Below are 27,714 nucleotides of genomic sequence, written 5' to 3' on the forward strand. Positions count from 1 at the left end.
ATATATATATACATGCGTTTTTTTTACTATTTGTTGTCAAAAATTATTGTTATAATTTAAAATACTTAATAAGTAAAATAATTTTTCTCTCAGTATTGTCAAAAATTTTATTAGTGTTATTAGATATGAATTTAAATATACTCTTTTTTTTTAGGTACAATGAAATTTTTTAAATAATGTCTTAAATTTTCTTCGATATAAAATTTGTTTTATTATCGCGAAATATATTTTTCTTTTCTATATATTTCATATAATAATTATCAAGAGCTGTAATAACATGATGATTCAATAACATGAAGTCATTCGAAACAACTATTGTGTTAATTAATTGCGTCAATCTACTCACCGGCCAAATCCGCGGGAAGTCTTGGGTATAACATGCCTGTCCGAGCAAACCACTCGAGCTGGAGTGGATGGATGTGATGCTGAGGATGAGGCCCTCCAGATTGGGGATGGCCGACCGGCTGACCCTCCTTGTGTATCGAGTGGAAGGCGCTACCGCCGGCCGGATGATAGTACAATCCTCCAGGATGAATGAGTGGTCCCGCGGGATGTAGTAGAAGACCCTGATTCTGCCTGACCACCGCTGCACCCACGCCGTAAGGCCCGGATGCAAGACTCTGATGGCTTAGCACCCCGTTACTGGACGGATCCTCTGAACCGGGGGATATTGGAGGACTAGAAGCCGGACTGCGACTTGCGTTGCTTCCGGGACTGGCGCTTCCGGTTCGCGTAGGGTCCACGTCAACCGACGTATCATCCTCGACGTTTTCGAGCCGGTCGTTCCGATAATTGCTGGTCCCCGTTTCAGGCCTGAACTGACTCCTTTGGACAGACATGCCGGAATCGCTGGAATGGAGACCAAGAACAGTCTCACGATTGGAGGAGTGTCTTTCTCGAGTTTCCAAACTGGGCGAATCAGATTCATGATGCTGAATGAAAGGATTTAAAGAGTTTCTCAAGGCGGTTCTTTCTCCAGAGCATCTTATTGCGTTGGGAGATTCCCGTTCCTGAATGTTACCAAGATTCAGACTATCAGATTGGATACCGTGATTTCTGGAGAACGATTTTTGTTGATTTCGATCGGTCGACTGTTCTATCTCATTCTGCTTCGTGGCGCGACCTAGAAGTGCATCGATGCAGAAGGACGTTTTACCAATAGAGCTATTGTGTTGATTAGATGAGCTGAGGATGTAATTTTGCGGCGAGGACGTCCTTCCAGGAGAACTTTCTGACTCGCGACAACGACTTGTCGCTATTTCATCGCTAAAACATTTTCTGGAAGAATTCTCCGAGTCCTGGAAAAAAACAGGACCCGTATGGTCTTTAGGGAAACGTTTACTTCCGGCATCTTCATGATATCTGATTACTCTATCTTCCACGTCTGGTGATCTGGCACCCACGTAACGTACTTCTTCGAGCGATCTCACTCGACTGTCCAGCGGTGATCGGGCGTCCTCCGATCTGGGCGAAGATCCAGGATCTTGTAGTCTTTGTTGAAGGTTATAGAGATGTCGTGGATGCTGATGCAAGTCTTCTGAAACCATCTGCGCGTTGTAATGCATAGCTGCCATATCCTTGTGATCACTGTAGGTCTTTAACACATATTTTTTGATGTAATTATGTTCTTGCAATGTCAACACTATTGGAATTTAATTTAATTTAGTCACTTGAGCAATATAATGATTCGTGTTCTAATCACTGATTCAAATGAATTGTATATAAAAATGTTTAAAAAAACAATAACGACTGATTGAGTGGGATGTATCTATATACCAGGATGATGTTCAACGTCAACACTTGATGTAAACTAATTCTTAGTTATAACGAAGTCTTCATGTAACGATTGTAATTCCTTAAATCAATTGATTATAGATGATCTAGTAGGTGTAGTTGTGTAAATCTCAGCAACGTTTTGCACAATTTCGAATTACATGGCCATGTCATTGAAGCGATTATTAACTGATTCATTAGTTCGGTCATACGCACTTGATAGATCGATAATCGTCCTTCGCAACCGATCGATTCCGCGATTAAACGAGTCACAATCTTCACACGAAGCCGACGACACGAGCAAGCGGCTCGGCGTCGCGTCGCAAAGTGACGTCGCGAGTGACCGCGTGTCCGCCGAAAAAGCTTCTCCCACTAGATAGAATCGTTGCAGCTGGCTTTTGACTACGCCCACCGCGGGTCGGGCGTGTCCGAGCTACACACCCACAGATCCTTCGGCGGGGGTGAGACACAGCGAGATACTTCCATCGAGTGCAACGGGGATAGCAATGCCACCCTGGAGTTTCCCCCTCGACCAATCAGAGCTTGCGTGAAGGATCGGCGCGAGAGAGATATAGAAAGAGATGTGAAGAGACGCACGAAGGTTCTCCACGTGATCGTGGTAGTCTGAAGGAGAAGCAAATAGGCGTGAAAATGTGGCAAGGGTGCAAGCAGATGAACGATTCCGCGGCGTCTTCTTGGGGATTCTTGGTATCCGCGCGACGGGTATCAAGATTGTAATCGATATTATCGTGTCATTAATTTAACTGTGGTTCAAGTTTGATGGCCACCTACTGTAAGTTCGTAAGACTCAATTTGAAGAAAATGGTAAAATTATTTTATTTCTTTTGAACTATAATCTTTTTTTATTACATAATCCTTAACATGATGATGAATGAGAATTATATTCCAGTCTACAAATTATTGTCTTAATATCTTCGATATTAGGAAAATAAAGGTAGAAACTGAGGTATTGAATTACGAGAGAGCAAATTATCCGTGAACTTCATTGGAAATTGATATATTTCTTTCATTCAATTAAACTTTTTTTTTTATTAAATATCCTTTAGAACTTAACTTTTCAAATTATTTGAGTAAACTCCTTGGATTGATCCGTTTCTTATATTGTAAGTTTTCTCGTTTTCTATAAATAGTTTTCTATAAATAAATGCTAAATTACCGCGATTTTTTTTTCTTCTGTTTCTTGCATTTATCCTTTAACTTTCTATATTGATTTATTTTAAATTGGTTAATTATACATAAATTTATATGTGTATATATTATATTATTATATGTAATAATTATATGTAATAAAATATATATAATTTTGTTATATATAATTTTCAACGAATAGATAAACACATTTATAATCAAAATATTTTTTATCATAGCAATGATCGAAGTCATTGAGATTAATTATAGCGCATATCTGATTATCTGAAAAATATGTAATCAGAGATATGCGTATTAGTGAATATTCGTTTGGATAGCATCATGCAATAAAGTATTGTATCAATAATACGTGTTGCATTATCAGATCCCTAATAGTCGTCTAATATCATCTCGCGTTTGCGAGTAATTGTTCCCCTTATCGGCTGTTTCTTACAACAATCAAACGAATAATTGATTATTAGTGGGGTAACAATGCGTCTGGTTATAAATATTTCTTTAAATTTTAAAATGCTTTGTAATTACGATTATCATTCAACAATTGTATGGATTAACAAACAAACAAAAGAATCAACGTATTCTAAAATTAAAATACTTAAATTACATTAATCACAATAGAATAAAAATTAAGGATGTAAAATATTCTTAGGTTTCTGAACTATTATATTAAATATTTTATTTTATCGTATAAGTTTGACATAATAAAATACAAACACATTTTATAGATCATTATACATATAATAGATATATATTTCTTTATTTGTCGGATAAAAATACTGTGGTTCATATTGTTATCTTATATTCTAATCTTTTTTCCCCAAATATTAATTTTTTATAATTATTAAGCGTACAGCATTTAAATACATATATATATACATACATATACGCGACTATTATTTAGAATGCGATTATACATTTAAAACTTGAGAAAGATCCTTCAGCGATGCAAAAATTTATAATAATTCGATGTAGATGCGTGAAGATACTCATCGCGTCTAAATACTTGAGGCGTTTAACAATCGAAAAATGATGGATCACCCGATGTCGTCCGCTTCGTGGTCCCACCACGAACATTGTGCTTGGAAGGTAAATGGTTCGCTCTCCTCGTTTGCTCGTATGTAGCCAAATAAGAGACGAAAGAGTGTTTACTTAAGGGCCGAAGCACGTCCAGCACACTCACGGAATACTCGTTTTCACTCTCCTCTCGATACGTTTCTACGTACTCTCGTAATGTTATCGCATCAGTGTCGTGGACACACATGCTGTTTCCTTAGAATATATTTTGAAAGCTTAACACGGTGCACACGGCAGTAGTTCAACCTACTTTTTTAAGACTTCGAGAAAATTAAAAGAAAATTTTAAGAAAATTTAAATTTTTCCAAGTGTTTAAAAAAGGAGGTTAATCTGCTATATTCGCTGAATTCTTCATTTTATCGAATTTTCTGGAGGATAAAATGTAAAATTCTGTTCTTATCTTAATTATTTTATCTCAAATTTATAATTTTATTTATTATTATAAAAAGTAAATTTAATTGTTAGAAGAAAAAATCCTAACGATATAAATTTAGATATTGATACGTTAGAAGAAATTTATGGTTTGTTGTAATTTATTTATATTAATACTTGACTTCTTGTTGTTATATATTTTTATTTATATATTTTTTATTATACTCACGTGTGCTTAATCTCATAAAAGTTATATAGTTGGACAACTATATAATTTTGCATATTCTTCTTATGTTTTAAAATATTTCTTCTTTATTGCAATATTTTAATTATAAACACATAAACTGTGATATGTAAAATGCGATGATCATGATTATCTTACAGTTACTGTCGTAACTATTTATATGAATCCTTGGATATTAATGCATTCTACGCCATTGTCGATATATCAGGGTCCATGCAGGTAGCAAACATATATGTATATCATATTGTGGACCTCTGGTATATACAGAGGTAACTTTCTGTCACCCTCTTGCTACCGAGTAAACATAAAATGATTTTTAACCATCGATTATGCTCCGTCACGATAAGCGAGAATTCTCCGTATCGCCGTTCGAAAACAAATTCGTAAAACGTCTTTTACTCAAGAATGACTTTTAAAAACAAATTTGTGGGATCATATCTTTAAAAAATATTATAACATTCGAAAAATAATATTACTAAGTAATACGCAAACAAATCACATGTCTTATTAGCGATAAGTGCAATCTCATAATTATGTCATTAATTTAACATTTAAAAATTAATGAGTTCAGAGTTGAGGTATTTTTAAAAATATTAAAAATATTAAACTAAATTCATTTCGCGTAAGATATTTGAAAAGAATTAATATTTGTTTAAAAAAATTTTGTGTAAATGGCGATGATGTTCCTATTAAGTCGATTTATACACTTTGAACGATAAACGTAAACGTCGCGCGATTGTAGAAAGTATAGATAACTATTCTCTCATTTGGTAATGCTGATTGGCAGTCTATTAGATTTCGCGACTTTTTCGATAATCAAGAATTCAGAATAAATTAGCGAGCTCAAGTATAGGTGCGAGAGAGAAGAAAGCACATAGAGTGCTTTCTTCTCTCTCGCACCTATTTTGTGTCTCTCTTTGGCAAAAAATAATTAACAATTTGATAATACTTAATTCGCACTTCTTATCCAAAAGATAAGATTGCTGTTTCGATTAGCTATCGGTGTCCGCTGATAAGTCCTAATTGATGTCGCATTTTCACTTATCGCAATTTATATTTATGTAAATAAAAATTAAATATCATTAATTGAATCATATCGATTTGCTCGTTTATCAGACTAATTTCAATTCTTTGCTCATTTATATGTCACTAAAATAATACTTAGGATAGGGCACCGCAAATTTTATATATTATCTATAATTTTGTGAAATCAGTAAGTTAAAAGACTTGTTCACGTAATATTCTTGTTTTTATTAACTAATATAATATAAACAAATAGTTTTCATATGGCAAAGGTTTTTCAATATTATTTTAAAATTGCGGAATGTATTATTGAATTTGTTTATTCTCTCTCCTATTCGTGATAATTATAATTCAAATTTTATTGCAAATTAAAAAGAAATAAATGAATTGTCTTTCTGTGGTTATATTTTGTTAGAAACGTTTGCTATATATATTGTGGAAATTTTAAAGTTATATTGATTCTTTATCAAACTTTAATTTGATATTGTTTAACGCGATACGATGGTAATTATCGATACATCTGTTATTGATAAATGTGTGTGTATGATAATCTGGTAAAGTGTCGTACGTCGATGTATCTCTCTAAATATTACATATGAAATTTTATAATTAAATCATGTTCATTTATATTATTTTTTGTTATAATTAGCATGATTACATAAAACAATATTATACTTGATGCTGATAACAGAAATGCGTATGAATCACTGTAGGTTTGTTTATCAGACGGATTGCGCATGGCGATTTTATTAGTATAAATAGGTTAATGAAATGGCTATTTTATTACTGCGATAAATAAGCCATCATTGTCATTAACTACATCGCTCCACTTTAGATTAACGGATGATAATGGCAAATGAAACCATATAATTGATTTATAAGTTTTCCATTAAAGATACGTGCGAAATATGATCACATCTTGATATATTTCATTATCCTCTTTATCAGCTTGGATATGTAATTCGCACAGATATACACAATTTGTTCAATATAATTCAATTAACGAAAATCATTCATTGTTTTTACATAGACATTTTTTTATCATTCCACCTTACCTTTTTATCTATACGTTTATCACCTTGTTACATTAACTATATTATCGTACACGATACGGATACAATACATAAAAAATTTGGCCAGCATATAATTTTTAATAATCTTAATTATATACTTTCATCGAAACTTATGTAACAAGATTTCATAGAATAGACGTCTTCCATTACTCGTTTCTAGCTATCATTTCAAATGCGAAAATTAATCGCGCGATTTCAATAATCAGTTCGGACGATAAGTTTTTCACGACGTCCGGAACAATTACGCGAGCTCCGTTCCGGAGGGTGCAATTATGCCGTTTAACGAATATCATGGCGTCTTTCGACTCGATGGCCCATCCTTCCTTATCCGGCGTTTGACCTCCTCTCCGTTCCCTACCCACCGCCTTACGTACTCCACCAGGGAAGTCCTATTCCGTAATTAGAATCTCCCAGCCCCCTAGGAGGCTTCGCGACCGACTTCGCCCCCTCACCGGCCATTACTTTTAATGGCGTTGTTAATGAAACTAGGTGTCGCCAAATTAACCTCCCATTCCAGCTGTGCTCAACCGTGAACGAAAGCGTTGCTCGGAAAGGCGTAATTAAATTTCTCTAATTATGTTGCCGTATGATTATCGCCGATAATAGACTGCTGCTTTGCAGATTATTTTTGACAGACTTTTCATATATAATTTGCAAAATATGATAAGAGAAGACTTCCAAGATTTTAAAGTGATACTTTTTGAGACTTTTATCTTAATTATTTTCAATAATAATTGATATGTATTGTGTATAAATACAAGAGAAATGTAAAACATTAAGTATTCATATTTATCTTATATAATTACGTATAACATATAATGTACATATCTTAGAAATAAATAATGCTCGCATTTATAGATAAAAAAGTGAGAGATAAATACGGACTATAATAATTAAAATAATAAAAAACAATTGTGATATTATCAAAATTAAACAATAATCTCATTTTAAAGCTCATATAGACAGATCTTAAATTCTCAAATTTAATTATATTTATTATATTTTATAAATGATCATTTGATTGAATATTATAATTGTCGAGAATTCGTGATAGAAGAATAGTTCATAAAAATAAAATTTTAATCATTGAAAAATCTTGCTCTTTCTCTCACAATTTTTATCGCGTTGTAGTATTTCAGATCCATGATAACATGAGTTTCATAATTGGAGGAAATCTATTTGGTTTCGAAATGATTTTCTGCAATTACTTAGATTCTTTCAGACTTCATTTTTCGAGATTGTGCTTGAATTCGAGAGCGAGATGTTTACATCGGCGAAGTTTTACTGCACTTTTCATTCTCTTGAGAGATACGGAACAGTATTAAAAAGTATAAATGTTTTCGCGCGATACGATGTAACACGACGAACAGTTTGGGAGGAACTTTTGCTTGTGGCTAACGTATTCGATCGCGGCCCGAAGGAGAATGCAATCGGCAGGGCAGCTGGAGAGGGTTTGAAAACCACTGGTTCGGGCTGATTATTGCGGTAACCACCCCCCGAGCGCCAATTAATCTTAACTTTTACGGGGCAAACACTTTTCATTAAGCCCGCCTCTCCCGCCGGCGTCGGCGTTTCGTCGTCCTTTCGCCGCCATCCCTCCCTCGCTTCTCGCAGCCTCAGCTGCCCCCGCAAGTCCCCCCATTTTTCCTGCCCCTCCCCCTCCCTCATCGTCTCTCTACGCCGCTCATCCTCCTTCGGCTACGGTGAGGAACGGCAAGGAAAATGGCTCCCCAGACAAGCGTTTAATCTGGCTCTAATTAGCAACTTACCCTCCACCATTGCTCTCGCTTTCTCCCTCTTTCCACTTCCCCCCTTCTTGCATCGGGGTAGATGCGCTTCTCGCGCATTCTCTGTGACCAATCCCGTTCTCTTCCTGCTTCTGTCGAGAACAGGAGCGGATAAATACAGTTTGGATCCTAAAATGAAAGAGTTAAAATACATTTCTTTTTTTTTGTCTGCCGATTAATCTCAAAAGTGCCAACTTCTCTTCTACTTTTTTTTATTTTTTTAATTAATGAAATGTTTTAGTATAATTTATGAAATATAATTAAATATTGAAAAATACGCATTCAAAGAGATTAAAAACATTAATGATAATTTGAAACGAGATTAATTAAATTGCAAATTGACTTTGAAATTTTTATAAAATTATATCGAAAGTCTTTTTCAATTATATTTCTTTAAAAATATCTTAGCACATGTATATAATATTTCTTTATATTATCGGAGGCGCATATTGAAACTTTCGAGTTATCCTGAGAATTTACGGGCAAATGGATAGATGGTATTCATTTTTGTAGATGGTCGATAACAGAAGGTAATTTATCGACGTTGAAACGAAAAACACGTTTACATACATGTATCCATAATCACGAGAAATTGAAGGAAACTGTTATATTTGTTGTAAATATAAATTTCTTCTACAAATCTTTGAAAAATATTAAAATAAATCGAAAAGTTTATCATAAATTAATAATAGCAAATGCATGAACTATGTTTGTTACAATAAAAGAAGAGTTTATTTGTTAAATTTGTTGAAAAATCGATATAAAGGTATCAATACTAAAAAATTTATTGCAAACAAGATTTTCTACATATCTTTTTTCCTATGTTTTATTGTTGTTTTTAACTTTTTCATATAATCTACTTAAAAAGAAATTTTAAAAAAGGATATCAATTATCGACGCACTGCTTGAAAAAAATCTGTTATAAATTAAGAAAAAACCAAATGATGCACATATATTATTTGTGTAAAAGATTTGATCAATTACTGGCGCTAAATTTTCATTGTATTAATTTATTATCTAACTCAACCTAAAAATGATATGTACGCTGAAAAAAGTCTTAATTTTAAAGAACTATTTCTTTGTATACAAAAAGTTATTTCTTTGGATTAATGAAAATTTTTATGAAAATAAGATATTGTATAATAAGAAATTCTCATTGATCCAAAGAAATACATTTTTTTAATACGAGCAAAGAAATATTTCTTTGAAATTAAGATTTTTTTTTCAGGTATTGTATTTTCAAGTTTTCATTAAAGAATAATTCTGTTTTAACTCAAATGAAAGTATCTATTTTTTTGTTTTCCCCCCCTCCATTTAAAAAATAAAAATATAAATATAAATATGAAATTTTAATGCATAACACAAACATATTTTTCTGTTTGGAGCAATTTTAATTTTATTGATTGTACCTTTTTTAATGATTTTTAATATATCTCATATTTTTTAATATTTTTTATTTTATAATGTTCAGGTATGATTAGTAAATATTACTTAAGGTAGATAAGAATATTATTTTTCCCAAGAAATTTGCTCCTTGCAATCACCTTGCAATCGCCATTTTCTAATATTCTCAAAGAGTCATCTTTTCTATTATGATTCTTTTATTTCACATTTAATCGCAGAATGCATGCTTGAAGCAGATAATCCAACTATGCATTCCTGTCGATAAAAAATAAACGTTGAAATGGATATGAAGAGTGATCGATAGAGACTCATATTTTTAACATAGAGCTTATTGAGCTAGATAACCAGATAACACAAAGGTAGATGAATTTTCAAATATAAATGGAAGAGACGTAGATAAGCATTTCAAATGGAATGTATTTTGCAATCTCTTCAGAAGAAATTGCGATCTGGGCGCGAAATACTGCTTATGTTATAGATGATGCAAAGCTATTTTGTGAATCCCAATAAGTTTCTATTGACAAATGATAAGAAAATATTCCTCATATTTTGAAATATCTCGAATGTAAGAAGATACAACTGAACATCAAAAACGAAAATAATAGATTTCATAAATCTTATATTTTGAGTCAAAATAAATTTTTTAAATACATTCAAAATACTTATTATTTCCTGAATTCTTAAAACTTTATGTAACATAAATTAATATTAATAAAAAAATTATGTCAATAATTTACCGTATTAATCCTTACCGTATTATGTATAATTTGGTGTCTCATTCATACTATCAGGGATCACTAAAATCTCTTCGATTTTTCACCTCTTCAAAATAATTATAAAAAATCTCTAAAAATTTACCAACATACTTTCAACTTTCTAGAATAAATATTGACTCTTCATTTTAAATAAATAATAAAATGTAGGATAATCTATAATTACCGAAAGACTCATAAGCTGGGAAAAAAATGGCATTTGATTTTAAAAAATTATAACTTTTCATAATAAATGAATATAAAAAAATGACTGCAGAGTTTTGTATTGTGAAGTTATGAAAAAAAAAAAAAAAAATACTAGAACTTCGAATTCTACGAAAAGTTGAATTATTTAAACACATGAATATGACTAATCTTCAGAAAGGACATATAGAAAAAATCGAATTAAAACGCATTTTTTTATTTTGTGTATAATATAATGTTTTTTTTAATGAAAAGAAATATAAAATGAAAAACATATTTAAATAAATATGTAAAAGAAAAGTTTTACGTTTTGCAATCTATACATATGTAAGTATGATGTTGCTCACAAATAAATAATTTTTTTAGAAAGAAATTTTTTTAATGAAAATAAACATTCAGATATTGATTTAGAGTGAAAATAGAATACTTATAATGATTTTGACACAATTTTTATTTTCACAAAAAATTAACATCGTACTCACTCACAAGAGTTACTAATGTCTCACATCAACTTGAACTGCACGCCAGTTACAGGCAGATTGACAGCCGGGGTCGCGCACAGGTCCCCCCCATCACGAATTTTTTTTACGCAACAATAACAAGCGCCGAGTTAACTGAGCTTGCGAGAAACTTGCACGAACAAGAATCGTTCGGTCATTAGTTACTCATACGGTAAGAGTTAATAAGACGAATTCTTCTGAATTTGGAAACATCTTTTCGTTTTAATATATATGTATGTATGACAATAAGTTATTTAATACGAGTAACAACAATAAAGCTTATAAGCTTAAATGATGTTTATATATTAAATATCTTCACTTATTACTACTAATTAGCATCTCAAGAACTTCACGTTGCTAATTAATCATTGGAATATAATACATCAATTGTAATTTTTGATTACTTTTTTATTCCTAGTTTCGGATATACTTAATGATCTTCATATAACAACGCTTTAAAAACCATTATGTTTTTTTTGGCACTTTCGAAAAAGAGTGCCTAATTCTTCATAATCGAGCACGATTGTAAAAGTCTTTAAAAGGATGATAAGAGCTTTGGTAACTTCACGTCTTTATTCACCTCTTTCTTCTTTATGTGCTCCTTCTTTCTTTTTTCGGGTAAAACAATTCGTCCTTCAAAGGATTGAAGTTTCTCCGCTTTAGCTCATAACTTTATCGATCCAGGGCACGAATTTCTGGATATTGGTGTACACACCGGGTAGGTGTTCGCGACCGCAACCGATGCCCCAGGAAACCAAACCGATCAGAACGTGTCTGCCTTCCACCGACATTGTGAGCGGTCCGCCAGAATCACCCTATTACAAGTCAAATTGTAAACAGTGTCCTAGTTGCACTTGTGTTTAGCTAATAGTGAATTAATCGAATATTTCTTGGAATATTCTATTTTGATTGATTACCTGACAAGAATCTCGTCCGCCTTGTCTATATCCCGCACAGAGAAATACGTCATGTATGGTTTCTCTTCTTCCGGCTGCTCTGAACCACTTCTGACATTTATCGTTCGGTATTACCTAAATAAAAATACATACATACACACACACACACACACACACACACCCATATATATAATTAGGAAAATTATTTATTGTGTAGTTAAATAATATTACGAATATTATATGCATAGTAATAATTAATTAATATGAATTTATCTATGGCAAATAAATTCTTCTTATACGACTTATATAGAATTAATTAACATAAAAGAAACAAATTAATATAAAATAGTCGCAAAAACAATTTACAGAATTGTATTGTATGGTACATTGCATATTATTTTTATTGCGCATATTTTGGCTGAAAAGACGAGTACAAGTTATCATCAAAGATGAGTACGTTGGTCGATAGTGCACTTACCTCAACGTCGACTTCTTGAAGAACGGATGGCGCCGAAGTTTGACCATGTCTGGTTCGTCCCCAACCAGCGACAGTTGCGGTTCGGCCGGAGAGCTTCAAATTCCTCGCCGGCAGGCAAACCGGGACGATGTGCTGTTTGAAAGCTACTATCCGGGACAGCTTCACCAAAGCCACATCATTTCGAAAGTCGGTAGGAGAATATTGCGGATGTATCTGTTGTTATTTTAGCGTAATTATTATTATTAAGTTATCATGCTTTATTGATTAAAGATATGCATGATAAAATAAGTGAGTGTGTATTTTGAAATTTATTTTTTAATATTACGTTGCAACGCGGAATTCTTGGATATAATACTGTTGAATCAATAAAAAGTATTAAAAGTATTAATATTTAAAGGAAAAACCTCTTTTCTCTCGATATTAAATTCTTCATGGACAAGCCGTTCCGATTGGTCTCGAACGTCCCATTCCCCGAGTCGAACTTTCAAATTGCTATTTGGTGTTCTGACATAAAAATTGACATGCATATATCAATATATTTCTATTGTACTAAACTGTTGATAATAATTGCCAATACTAACGTCGCGACGCAGTGTGCCGCTGTGACCACCCATCGATTGTTCAGCAAGGCGCCGCCGCAAGACAGCTTCTTACTTTGTAAGAATCCTGACTTAAGAATAGCGGCCTGCAACAAAGAGAATATTTAGAGATCTATTTACAATCGCGTTACATGAAATATGTATCCGAGTCCGCGTCACGGCTCGCGGCCTTTAGAGAAGATTTAATAGATTATTTTCCTCCCTCTCCGCGCTAGGCGAACCGAGCAAATTGATGGCTCGTTCCCAATGAATAATGCAGAAAGGAAGAGTGTGTCACTCGAGAGATATGTTTATAATTAAGGAGAGGAGAGGAGAAAATTGTACAAGAAGGATCTTACCTGCCACGGATGGCTACCGAAACTAGATGAGTGTCCACCTACGATCCTATTGCTCCTCGTATAGAGCTCGCCACAGCCTGAAATATCATCTATGTTAGCTATTGCAAGATCTCATCTACGCGTTCAAGTGAAAATGTTCGATGTGTTGGTGATAACATACGATAACACGTGATGATGCAAAAGTGATTTGGGGATCAATACATGACCGAAGAGATAATGTTTGTGCGTGTCATAGAGGAGAAAATAAAACTGCGATGCAGAAGAAGCTCACATTAAAAATTTATTAACTGATACTTTCTATAATAATCTGCAATTAAACTGGTACCTAAGTGTCTACTTTAAGATTCTTCGCGCTTTAGTGAAAGACTGAAAGCAGAAAATAGACATGGTACACAGTGTAGAAAGTTTGCGCGACTTTAGGAACTCTGTTTATTACCGCAGATTATAGAGATACATTATCTACAATTAATCGTTGCGAAACTTTCTTAGTGATTTTGCTTAAGATAGGAGAAGATATGAATATGAGGTGTTCATTACATAATTACACACGTGAAATTAATCATTTTACATTAAATTTTTAATTTCATTTTTATATTTAACGTGTAATCTAATATATACATTGGGTAGTAAATAAAATTACTACTTAATTATTGTAGTTATTGTAGTATTATTGTAGTAAATTAAATAATATTACGAATATTATATGCATAGTAATAATTAATTATATGAAGTTATCTATGGCAAATAAATTCTTCTTATACGACTTATAGAATTAATTAACATAAAAGAAACAAATTAATTTATATACATATAATACATAGCTATACGATTAAAAATTATACATTTTCGTTGTAAAATTAAGACCAATTTTGATATTCTAAAATATTCTGTCTCATATTCCTATCTTGTATTTCAATGCTTAAAAGAAAAGAGGACGATTAAAATATAATTTTCTTCTTTGTTCCATATTGCTTCATATAATTATCCAGTTCTTCTTTTATCCTTTTTGTTTTTCATTTTTTTCTGTTTTATCTCTCGTTCTCGGCCAACCATTTTTATTTTAGTATTCTCTCATTTTTTTTCTTCAAATTCAATTTCTCAATTGTTTTCCGGCAATACTTTGTGCAAAAAAATGTGCGATGTGATGATGAAAGCATATTTGTGCGGTTTCCATGCGAAACATTGTATGCATGTTTAAATACTGTCTCCGTTATTGGGGATACTGTAGATCAATTTTATTATTATTAACCGGTATATTTAATAATAAATATTTTGTATCGTCTCGTCATTCATCTTATGAAATTCGTCCAGTTCGTCTCGTATATTTCATACTGATTTCCATCGAAACTGTAATTCTTTATATTTTTTAAAATCAGCACTTTCATTCTCGACATGAATAAATTAAATCTGATATCTGATATGAAGATTAATAATTATCTGTTGATATTTGTTGGTCACACACTTATAATATAATCCAGATGATTAGAATAAATTGGTGTCTTTTCAATCGATCGCAATAGTCAACATTGAACGAGTACATTCAAATCAATAATTAAGTTATCAATAGTTTAGCATTTAAGAGATTCGCCAGTTCTCAATATTGCAAATAAAATTGATAGTAATAAACATAAAAAGCATAAGGTTGACAAGGTAGAAGGTCGACAGTCGAAACGATATAAATTTTAACCGTAAGGAATACAATTTCGAGGTGAGCTCAATTTCCCATACTACAGAGACACGGCAGGATTCTTGCGTGTCTGTAATCTTTGGAATCTGAACTCACCGAGGTTTTCAGTGAGTCCTCCGACTCGTGCGCTTGACACATATCATGCGACACTCGGTGCAATAATCTATCATTCTCATGCGATTACCACGGTATCTGGAGTAGTCCATGGCATTGGACGAGTCCTCGATTGGGTCACTAGAAGCGGCGGGCGGATAACCGCTGTTGTACTCGTCCTGTGGATAATCCTGAACTGTGTGATACGGACGAGTGGTGAACGTCGGTCGGTCATGGCCGACTGCGAGATCGTTCGGCCGATTATGATTCCAAATCGCGTAAGATGAATCGTAATGGTTGGTTGGATTACTGACACCATCCATATACGTGGGCCGATGGGTCTCTTGGCTGTGCGAGGGCCTATTAGGCCTAATCGCGCTGCCGTAAATGTGCACGTCGTCATCCACGTGTGGCTGTTGGTGCCCGAGATTTAGGGTAAACGCTGGGCAATGTAACGATGTCGCTATTAGCTATTCGGAATCACTCGCGTTGTGGCTGTGCGGCCAAATTTAAGAATGTATACGTCATATTTCAAAACATTACCAAAAATATAAAAAATTCATATTATTTTATTATACGTTTAAGTATCTGTATAAAATTTTATCTTTGAAAAATTTGGTTTAAAGTTATTTAATGTTTTGTTTGCTTTGATTCTTTGTAAAATCACGTTTTATAATACTTTATAATACTTATTTGCAAATTTGATAAAGTAGAAGTACGAATTAATCAAATTTTTTATGTATATATTAATAAAATGTACTATGTACATTAATAAAAATTTATTTGGATTTACTTACGTTCAAAAATTATTCACTTAAAACTACAAAATATAGTCATTTCGCTCCATAAAGCCATTGTAGGCGAAATTATTTATTGTTTTATTTTTTGCATTATGATTTCAGAACATATTCATAGCAATTTTGGAGCTAATTTAACTGTTTAATTATTGATATTTTTATCTGATTCTTTGGTTGATACTTTTAGTCGAAATTACAGTCTTAAGTCCGATAACATTATGATTATTATAATTATGCTTTATTATTAGCTGATATTTTGATCACTGCAGTTAAAGAATTAAAGAATTTAGAATAAATTCAATTTAGTCAATTTAGAATAAATTTATTCGAGAAATAAATACCTATAGAAAATTATTATGATACTAATAATATTATAATAATAGTAATATTTTTCTTCACTTTCATTATTTTCTCTAATTGTTCATTGCAACCAGGAAACACAATCGGAGTATTCATTATGTAATTTTGTCTCTAGGACGGAAATGTGAAAAGTGAAAATTTTTATCATTGAAGTTAATGGAGAAATTTTTCACTTTTTATGTTTCCGCCTTAAGGAAAAAGTTACGTGATCGGTACTTAGACAAAACCATGTACTGTAAAATATATAATGAGGTAAGGAATATACGTATAATATAATATATAATGAGAAAGAGAGAAAGAAAGATGAAAACAAATGTAAAAGAATAAAAATGTCATAAGAAAATATAATACAATTTATAATTGTCTTGTTCGGTGACATCGTTTCTTCGCCTGTTTCTATTTGTGCCATTGTATTGATAGTTACGCGGTTACGGTAAGCGACTTGCTGAAAGCACGCTCGCGTAAAGTTCTCCGGGCGTGCAACGCGATGCCGTCGCGTAAACTAGGTGTGAATAACTGTATTTGAAAGTGCTGGCCGTACTGTCGCATCGTTGGTACGCGAGCGACATACTAGCTGGACGCTGTTGGTTGTGTAATTTCGGATGTCGGATAGAAATCAGGTTATTTCCAGCCGGTGTCTCCTTTCAGTTCACGATTCTCAACCTTCTCGCGATCTAATCTCATCTTAATCCCTAACGTTAATTTAAAAAAGTAACGTTACATCTCCTACTCTTTTAGTATCATTTGAGTTCTCTTTGCGCTTCTTCACTAAATATGATTCGAATCTCTCTTATACTGCATGCAGAGAGTATACATCGAATGCGTTATTTTATCGTAATCGTCACGAGATTTGACTGTTTGATCATAAAATTTAAAAGCGTTTACGGAAATTCCTCTCGAGCAAATGACGCTAACAGCGCGATATAATCTCGAAGTTTCGGTACAGAAACTCAGTTTAGTGACATTGGAGAACACGAACCTTCTTTCAGGATGTCGCAAATTTACAGCGGCATGACGATAGATAAAAGGACTTCACGAGTTAATTGAGAGACACACATCGTTGAATTAAAAACTCTTTCTTCCTTGAGAAAAACATACGATGTATTTTCATTGTCTCCTCCATCCTTAAATAGTGGATTAACCCTATTGTTTGCTTGAATATAGTACGCGAGTATACGTTTAGATTAATATAATTAAAGTGTTTCAAAAAATAAAACATTTTTACAGAAGTAAGATCTTCTACATTAACTTACAAAGTTATTAGAGAAAAATTTTTTTAAATAAAATATTAATAAATTACATTAATTAAACTTGACATATGGATCTATGAAGTTAGCACGATATCCTAAATTAATAAAAAAGAATGACAGTTCCAATAGCATTTTTCATAGTTCTACATAAAAATAAAAGATTCCACATTTTTTTAAAAAATTTTTTACTAAATTTTTATAAAAAATTAGCACACCATATTTTCAATTTTGGTTTTTTTAGTGCAGAAATCTTTTTTATTTTTATAAAGAAAAAACTGCTACTGGCATTATATTTTATATATTAAGAGTGTCGTGCTAACTTTACAGACTAGATCCACGCATATTTTAATATACATATTATATATATATTTGGAATATATATAGTTTTACTTTAGTGCGAGAAAACTTACTGGCATTCTGTAACAGACCCACAGTCGGTCGCGGTACTTTTTCGGGTATATCTTGGTCGTCCACGCAGCAGCTCCATATTAAACCTCCGGAACATAAATCGAGTGGTCGACCACCATTAAAAACGCAGCTAAGGCTGAGGCCGCACTCAAATCTCGCACCTTTGTACTTGCACGTTTGCGGTATCACTGAAATAAATTCCACATATCAATTAATATCTACGTATATAGATTGTCGCACGTTTACCGATTACTTTAATAGTAATATTAAATTGTTAATTTATTATTAATGGATTATTTTAATATGAATAGATGAGAAACGATTAATAAGTAGGAATTTTGACTAAAAAATAATTTAGTCAAGAATTTGTTTTGCAATAAAAAAACATAAAATGAATGTCTGTTGTGATATCGATGTATTTGTTTATTTATTATCACGCGATTGTAATTTTAATTGCTCTAAATAAATACACTCTTTCGCATTTAGCGCGTCTTCTTTTGAAGATCCAATATTAATTGTTATGAAATGAATTCTGTTGTTTTAATATGTCCAATTGCATTAATAATTTATTGTGATAACATATTTTGTCAATACTAGAAAATCTGTGATATTCCAGTATCTCATTTTACAAACTCTTGAAAGTAGATACAAAATATTATCTGTCTCCCTATATTCTTTTTACTTATTCATTCAATCAAATAGTTTATTTGATTCATAATTTATGGTCTTATATCTTTCAACAATTTACGAAATTCACTTTCAGGATATATTTTATTTAGTTAACAGCACTTCTAATTTTTTTTACATCCTATTTTTGTCCCATTTTAAGTCCTACATACTTCTACCCAACATCTCCATAAGACCGCTCTGGAGATTGGAGTTATGTCCTCGATGATCATTGGTGTAGTTTCGCTTCTTCCTGAGTGTCTCCACTAGCAAGGCACCTTGCTGCTGACTGGTCAACTTCCTCCCTTTGCCCTGTCGATGTCCGTCTACCATTTCGTCATGCACTCCATTTAATCTCTTTCGTTTGATTTCATTCAATACTTCTTGAATATTTATTTCCTCTTTCTCATCGTTTTGCAGGTCCTTTTCGAATACTTCCTGCCCGCTCCAATCCATCTCTTCTGTATTATGATTCAAAAAATGATCTTGAATATCTTCAGAGAACATAGAATTCTTTGGGTGATCCGTGTTCTCCAATATGGCGTCAGTGGTTCCATCACCGCCGTACGGAAAATTCGAAAAGTACTGATATTGTTCGACCTTGGACGGTATGCCTATCACGTTTTTCAGGTTGCTCTCAATGGCTCGATTTTCACGCGTGAGATCTTGTCTCATTCTGGAAGCTTCGGGTTTCCAGAGATCGTGAGGCTCATTCGAATCGTCGGCCATCGCGAATCTTCTCGGTGAGTTTTGAAGAACATTGTCCTCGCGCCGATTTAACCTTCTCGATGGATATACATCGGACCGCTGTAGACGAGATTCTTTAACTTTGATCGGTATGATCGATCGGCTTGCAGTTGCAATTTTACAATCCTCTCTGTGTTTCCATGAATAAGTGTCATGGTGATCGAAAGCACTCGCCACGGTGATCAGAAACACTCCAAGCACGATCTTCATGATCGACTTTAACTTCCGCTTGTCACTTCGAGGATACCTTGCGCATCATCGTGATCTCACTGCACACACTTGAAAGTTATAAGGGGCGCACTACAGTGAGGATAATTTACGAACGATCCATTTCCTTCTCCATTAACTACGATCGATGAAGAACAGTATAGAGATCTCACAATTGAAGACTAATTTCTCCGAAATTATTGGAAGAGAAACTTGACTTAGTTGGAAGCTGTAAGTCAAGTTTCTCTTACGAGATTCGACTAGTTGAAATTTCACTTGCAAAAACAATTGAGGAATTAATTGGCACACCATTAATTTCTTTGAAAAGCTAACTTCTTGTTCTTTTCTCATGTGAACAATAAACTTTCAACTTTGAACAAAATCTTAGAATGCACTTGATTAGATTTGGTTACTGATTAATCCTGGATTGCAAATCCTTAATCTTGAACGTGGTAAATGTAATTCATGATCGAATTTCTTTCACAATTTCTCTCACTTCGTTGAAGGCTTTCGCGAGGGTCACGGTATTTCGAACAACTTTGAAATCCCAAAGCACTGTGTAAGCACCACCATTTTGATATCACTATTTTCTCTTGCAATAGTTTCGATTTATCGTGGAAAATTTTCTACAGAAGGTGATAGCAGACGCAGCCTCCTCTTGAAAACCGCTGACGCGTATACTATCAAGAGACAATGTCAAAGGTTGAAGGCATCTTATGATACTTCACCGGAGTGACGGTAAGAAACTGTGACGATACACCTTCTGCACGTGGACTGGCTTAAACCGATGTCTCACGAGTCTCGATCTAAGAAGGCATCCACTGCTTTCACCGGCATCAGCTTTCCCGCAACAGCGTTATCCCTTGGTCTCACATTGGTTCCCCACCTTTACCAGAACATATCGTCGTGTTGTGTCTTATTTTCCATTTCTTTCTTCGTTGAATTATTATGTCGCCGTGAAATTATCGTACTCTGAATAGCTGGAAAATTTTGTCAAGATTCGGTCCAGTCGCCTCGTGAAGACGGAAAACCAAGATAATTATTTCTATACTATATTCTTTGTGTGTTGAATTGTTTAAGTTATTTTGTTTTATCACTCTATTGCTATATATTCAAATTCGGATTGTGTTTCAAAAGAATTATGTTTCAAAAGAAATTATAAATTTTTATTATAATATTATTTATATAAACTTCTCACTGTTATTTTGTTGATTTAATTTCTTCATTAAGATTTTTTTGATAGTTCTCATTAAGTTTTAGTAAACACAGACTTATTAAAAATAAAAAAAATTCTATAGCATAAGAGTTTTATTATAAATAAAATATAAGAGAATATGATTTCGAAAAATCAGCGCTATGATGAAGATTTCGTGACCCAATTTTATCGCTTCACTGACAACGGTTTTACTTTGATAAATAAAATCTAGATCGATTCGAAGTATTCATGGAGTATCTTATTAAATTTACTTAAAAAAGAGTAAATAGTGATTAATATTCAGATTAATATCTTTCATGAATGCGAATCTTTATTTTTAATAAAAATTAAGTAGAATTTAAATTGTGCTGCTAAATTTCTTATCAAAGATTGAATTAAATCGAATTAAAATTCGGAAACTTTACTCGTGTAATTCCATAATTCAATTAGGAAGTCAGAAGGATTAAGTATCGTTTTTTATAAAAGGAAAGATATCATCTCCAAACACTCATAACAATAGAGAAGAGGTGCGCTGAGGTCGCAGTGAAAACTGAGCTTCCGTGCGCTTCATTATAAATATTCTTGTAGAAAGTAAGCGTCGGTAAGTGGCCTTTCAAGTATGATTCCGATTTCGTCTTTCTTGTTAACTCGGTTGTAAATCTTTCGTGCTTTGCTCACATTTATGGAAAATTATTATAATCGCAATATTTTTTTGTTGAGAATAGTTGTGATAGTTGCATTAAATAAATAGTTATATGTATATTGAACAAAATATCGTTCTATAATTCATTCGTTGTATAATATAATTATATATTGAAAAAAATATTGTTCTAATAGAATTCTTTTTCTAATTTTTTAAAAATTTGTCTTTAAAAATATTCTTGCAACAATAAATATTTAATTAGGGCTACTGAGAACTATAGCGCGGTAATCAAATTACTACAGCACAAATTACTACACAAACATACTTTAAAATTAATAATTCATTTGAATTTTATCTTGAAGATGACCCCAAAGTAAAATAACTCGGAAACGTTTTTCAGATAAATTTTAACGAGTTGTGAAAAACGATTCATTACTTTTTAACTAACTGTAACTGTAACTTCAGAATCGGTAATTTATAACAGTAACTAATTATTTTGTAAAAAAGAATATAACTGTAATTAGTTATTTTTATAAAGTAAACTTTCTCATTCCTGTCTATCCATCAAAGAGAAATGATTTACTGAATTTACACTTTATTTTAAATTAATTTGTTTATAATTACTATAATACATGCAATGACTTTGAAATCAAATTGTTTAGAACAGATAAAGATATATTGCTTTGATTGTATAAGTATATCCGGCTAACCGGTTTGTCATCTTAAAATCTTTTCTTTCGATATCTATCATTTCATCGAGATCTTACCATTCCATACAATTACGTTCACATAGCTGAATCATCCTTATCACATGCTATTCAATTGTTAACTGAAATTGTTTTAAGGGGATAATAGATATCAAAATGTCAGCATTATTCAGCGTTTGATGTAGAGATATTATCTGATGACACATGACAATTAAACGTAGATACTTGAATTGTATTATTGTTTAAATCATGTAATCATAAAGACAGAAAGTAGAGATTCTTTCGACGAAATCATGAAAAATTAATTAATTTTAAGTGAATTTTTTAAAAGTAATCTTTAAAATTCATTTTAATCTCTGTTTATTTTTAATATATTATAATATAAGCTGAATATAATATTTTTAATATAATATAATATAATACAACTTACATTCAAGTTCATCGAAAAATCTCATCTGTCCGAGCGAATCGATTGCATTTTCGATATTTTCTTCTTTCTCTGGTTGACCTAAAAAAAAAGTACAATCAAATTTTTCTCCTATAGTAAAGGATCATTTTTAACGATATCGAAAAATATTATATTATTATATCTATTTACCAAACTTTCTCAGAAATCGGTTGTTCCTTCTTTTGTTAGCGAGACAGCTTGTATCGGCGATCAGAAGTAGCGAGATAAGCGCTCCGGCTTTGAGAACAGTCATTTCTCTCTTCGGCCGTCAGCGATGATCATGCGATTCACTGTCGTTCGCTAAACATGTTCACGACGTCGTCATGAATCTTTCTTAATCTGGCGCCATATCATTTTGTCACGTTCCTCATGATTTCACTTTGAAGTTCGTCTCGTCAGTAGTTCTATTAAAAATCCAAAAAGATCCCTGGATGTGCTCTTTTTATTTCACACGCTTTTTCAAGTTGCAATTGAATGTGGTAAAATTTGTTCGCGAATTGTTAAAGCTCTCACTTTACACTCGCGGACACTCCATTTAATCGAACGACTACGAGGAATTCAAAGGGGACTTGATGATACGAATCTCGCTGGAAAGTGTTAATTGCTGAAATTGTAAAAGACCCTGTCTTTTAAAACATGATCGTATTTTAAAAAGTATTTTTGTAACAATTTTTCGAGCACATTATGTTATAATTTCCGTGTCGTTATTTATTTCATTAAAAATTTATTTATACTACGACAATGTTATCTCGAGTAAATTCGTTACTTGCGTTACATTCGATTAGTGCATACTAAGCTGCTATATATGAAATTAGCAAAGTTAATATTATATAAATATTTTAAACGATTAAATATCTAATAATGACATTTCGTTATTTATATATAACAAAATATATTGTTATTTCATTGTTCAATTCACATTCAAAGTTGATTATATTATATTTAGATTCTTTATGAAGCAACACTTTTAATATGTACTAATTTAGTGTAATACGAGTGACTGAAGGGGTTAATGGAATACGTTCGGAATTTCATAATTCTATCATCTTTTGACACAATTCTTTCTTTTAGATTACTTATTAAATTTAAGGATTTTAAGGTCGAAAGTCAATAATATATGAGTTTCGTTTTCGCTTTTTATGATTTCTGTAATTACGCATGTCCCCGTAGAAACAAGTTGCATACTGATTAAACTAATAATTAAACTAATTATAATTATGCAAAATATGATGCAAGCATCATATTTTGATGTTATGTGCCACGTCAAAGGGTTAATCGCAGACATTCTGATTTTCCCATCGATCTCGAAGCCTTTGCCCACATTCTTGATCAGTTCCTTCACATTGTGAGCGCATTCACGTTAGCGTGTCCAAAGACGTTCACGTACAGTCCGGTACAAAAGTAGGACACGAAACCAGGCCACCGAGACAAGTGGCACGCCTTTTAGCTTCGTAACGTTCGGTCGGTTTACATGCGAGACCGTGTCCGCGTGGCGATGTACTCTTCTCCTCCTCCTTTCCCCTCTCTTTTGGTTATTAGTGAAAGTTAGCCGGTAACTTTCGACTTTGACAACGACAACGATTCATCATAGGAAATGCAGAGTGAAAAAAGGGTTCTTAGAGCACTAGGACTCAATTCCTCAGCTCATGATTAATTCTTTAAGAATTTGAAAAGGACGAGAAAATAAGTTGAACTTCGGTTAAGAATTATAATCATGAACTGTGGAACTGGACCTATATCGTATTTAAGAACATTACTTTGAAGAGGTATCTTCCAATTCTCCATAAATATTAAACACTTCACACAATAGAGTGATACAAATTTATAAATAAATAATTAATAATGATAGATATGTTTTTTTTTCTAAAAATTAGTCCATTTAATTTTCTATCTTATTAGTATTAAGCTTCATGATTATAAAAATGAGTGAATTTATAGAAAAATCTATTTTTCCGTAGAAATATTGCGGAATTAAATTATGCTCGTGCAGCAGTTCTATTTCGTGAAATAGAAGCTTTACTCTAAACCGAACTTCAACTATTTCGTTTAGACATGCGGCGAATTGAAGGAAAGAGTGAAATATCACTTTCAACTATCGTGCTGCAAGTTACGAGTTAAAACCGTATACGAGCACGCTATTGTTTTTGATTGCTCGACTTTCTTTGCACTTCTTCTGTATTAAGTAAAGTAAAAAATAAACAAGTGGGCTCATGTGCATGTCTGACACACATTCGTGTAATTTAAATGTATCCTGTTAATTGATATGCTTCCACAATTAGTCTGCTCTTGTTTACATTTTTTCCAGATTTTAGATATATTATTCAATAAAATATATATTTATATTTAATATATAATTATATTACTTATAATTATATTACTTATTATAATTATATTACTTATTTGTTACAATAACGACACAAGTCGGAGAAATTTTCCAGAAAATAAGTTTTAATATTAAAATTTTTTGAATCATTAAAATTTTCCAATTTTAATTTCGAAATGCAATTTTGAATTGTAATAATTGATTATAGAAGAATAAAAGTATGTATTTTTAAAGTATGTTTTTCTTTTTTTCTTTATGTTTTCATTCTTTTTGCTAGCAACCAAAAAATTATAATTTTTTAGTTATGTCATTGTGTAGTTAATGAGCGATGTGTTATATGTATACATAACGGATGTATTTATTTAGATAAGTAATGGAAAATTGGATATACTTATTTAGATAAACAATGTATATTTCTAAAAGACATATTATTTAATTTATATAGATATATTATTTAAGTCATTTAAACGTAAAACTGTAAATTCTCGGTCGACGACTATCGAACTGTTCCGAAAAGAGAAAAATTGTAGTGAAAAACATGTTTACGAAAGGCATATCAAGGAATTAGAAATAAATGCTTTTACAAACGAGCAAGCAAGTATTGTTGCAACGGTTTCTGTATGTGTCGCAGCGATGGCATCGATCGTCACGTTCTAAAGAATCGAAAGCACGTGCAGCGATCCAATTCGACAGTCTCACCTGGATTTCTATCAAGATCAAGGTTGAAGGCTAGTTTGAGATCTCTCTCGTTGGATCACATTCGCAAGATATGACATTCGCAAGAGAGATGCGAAAGTGCGAAAGTCATATTTTTTTCCAATTTTATCGGATTATCGTTTATCACAGTTAAAATGATAATCACTGGCGTTATTTACTATAAATATTAGAAAAGGTAATAAAAATAATAAATCTATTCGTGTTACTTGCACTTTTTGCACTAAAAATCTACGTTTTCTCTCTCATCCAAATATATTTATTTCGTTTTAAGCGTAAAATTTTTTGGGAATTTCAAATAACACAAAGAAATTATATAAATGTAGATGTATTAAACATTTATCATCTAAAGAAATTAAAAATTGAAGATTAAATTAAATATCAGTAAATAAGAAGTTTTATCTGTACATGATATTTGATTTAAAATGAAGTTTTATAATTCATTAATTAATGAAGCTTTACAAATTTTTATTTTTAAAAAGTGAACATTAATTTGCAATTTATTAACAAAGAATAAAATAGATTGTAAATATCTTTTTCTATCTTCGTATTTCTACCTTTTTAAATATATACGTGTATTATCGATATTGTACAATTATACACTTGCGCTTGAATACCCGATTACTTTGCGGAAATACACACTTTCGAGACTTTCGGGATGAATTCACCTCATGAATATGTCTTTGTTAATGCGAAGTAGTTGTAATGTTAATTCGAAATTTGATTGTCTGAGAAATTCGCGCGGTAGAACTCATATATCACGATTTGTGGTCACGTTCGACGGATCAATGAATAGAGCACCGCGACACGCGGTTAACTACTGATGAGGAACAGAAATATCAGCATCTGAGACCACTCTCTTTGACCTGTTCTCACTCTCTCCAGATGGATCCAAAGCGACCAAAGCGTTCCTTTTCTATCTAGCCAGTGAAATTACGACGAAGTGTAATAAGAGTCTTTTACATCCGTTCCTTTCGGATAAAAAGCGTTCGACGGAACTCATCACTTTCTAACTAGATCTTTTTCCTCATTGTTTTTTTACCTAGCACATTAACAAGTTTTTATATGCTTTTTCTCTATAATTAATGTCTTTTTAATCGTAAATTATTTAATTGTAAATTTATTTAATTTAATATATTTATTTAATTGAAAATTCAATGTTCTTTAATTTTTCCTATTTCTTTTTGTTTGATTGTTTTATTTCTGAATCGTGAACATTTAAAGTTTAATTTGTTCTTTTATATTTTATTTTTGTATTTCTTAAAAATCACTGTGTGTTCCATGAATTATAATTGTAATTTTAATTATCCATTCTTACGCATTTGGCATTGATCTGTTTTTAGCGAGACGCTACTTATGGTAATATATGTAAACTATATCGCTATTGTTCGATTCACTATCCGTAAGCTTAGTAATCCCGAAACTTACTTTCACAAACGGCCCACAATCGCGAAGGACAACCTGTTTTTTTTTCTGCGCGAAATTTCACTTTGATTGAAATATTGTCACGTAGAGATTATTTCTTAATCGACACGACGATACGCGGTTTTCTATAACTGCTTATTTACGCAGTGAGTAATTATAATGTTCTTGCGAAGATGATAAACGGAAGGAAAATTTCTTTTTCTGATATCTGAAATATATTCCATTAGTTATGTTTTTAGTTATGTTTTTATCTAATAAGATATATGTCTATAACTATAAATATGTATCTAGTAGAATCAAATATAAGTAAATGTATAAAAATTAAAAATCAATTTTTATAAATTTTTGATATATTATTTT

At 32.2% G+C, this 27,714-nt stretch overlaps 2 protein-coding genes across 3 annotated transcripts in view; both read right to left on the reverse strand.

Moving 5' to 3' along the window:
* The window catches only part of LOC108690396, a 22,395-nt gene extending 20,821 nt beyond the window's left edge, over positions 1-1,574 (reverse strand). The window contains exon 1 of the mRNA XM_018197658.1: positions 347-1,574. Within this exon, the coding sequence (XP_018053147.1) occupies positions 347-1,574 (1,228 nt within the window). The remainder of the gene's footprint in view (positions 1-346) is intronic.
* A 10,400-nt stretch (positions 1,575-11,974) lies between these two features.
* On the reverse strand, positions 11,975-23,151 carry LOC108690356 (complement C1s-B subcomponent-like). 2 transcript variants are annotated; one of them, XM_018197600.1, is made up of 12 exons: positions 23,043-23,151; positions 22,875-22,952; positions 20,257-20,311; positions 19,119-19,939; positions 18,282-18,467; positions 15,556-15,906; positions 13,685-13,761; positions 13,329-13,432; positions 13,152-13,251; positions 12,748-12,960; positions 12,291-12,404; positions 11,975-12,188 (listed from the first exon to the last, which is right to left on the reverse strand). In XM_018197600.1, the coding sequence occupies exons 1-12, from the start codon at positions 23,143-23,145 to the stop codon at positions 12,033-12,035; spliced, it is 2,358 nt and encodes a 785-aa protein (XP_018053089.1). In that variant the 5' UTR covers positions 23,146-23,151; the 3' UTR covers positions 11,975-12,032. The 2 variants fall into 2 exon arrangements, with proteins under 2 accessions (XP_018053089.1, XP_018053090.1); XM_018197601.1 differs by lacking the exons at positions 15,556-15,906; positions 20,257-20,311; positions 22,875-22,952; positions 23,043-23,151 and having other exon boundaries at positions 19,119-19,902.
* Between the last annotated feature and the right edge of the window lie 4,563 nt (positions 23,152-27,714).

Source organism: Atta colombica, unplaced genomic scaffold (genome assembly GCF_001594045.1).
Source record: "Atta colombica isolate Treedump-2 unplaced genomic scaffold, Acol1.0 scaffold32, whole genome shotgun sequence".
Lineage (NCBI taxonomy): Eukaryota > Metazoa > Arthropoda > Insecta > Hymenoptera > Formicidae > Atta > Atta colombica.

Bases quoted from the DNA above. Each gene is read 5' to 3' on its own strand.
- LOC108690356 (XM_018197600.1), bottom strand. From the start codon at position 23,145: ATGACTGTTCTCAAAGCCGGAGCGCTTATCTCGCTACTTCTGATCGCC. The intron at 13,252-13,328 runs GTTAGTATTGGC...TTTTTATGTCAG, and splicing joins GCGGCACACTGCGTCGCGAC to AACACCAAATAGCAATTTGA. The intron at 12,405-12,747 runs GTAAGTGCACTA...ATTTTTATTTAG, and splicing joins TTCAAGAAGTCGACGTTGAG to GTAATACCGAACGATAAATG.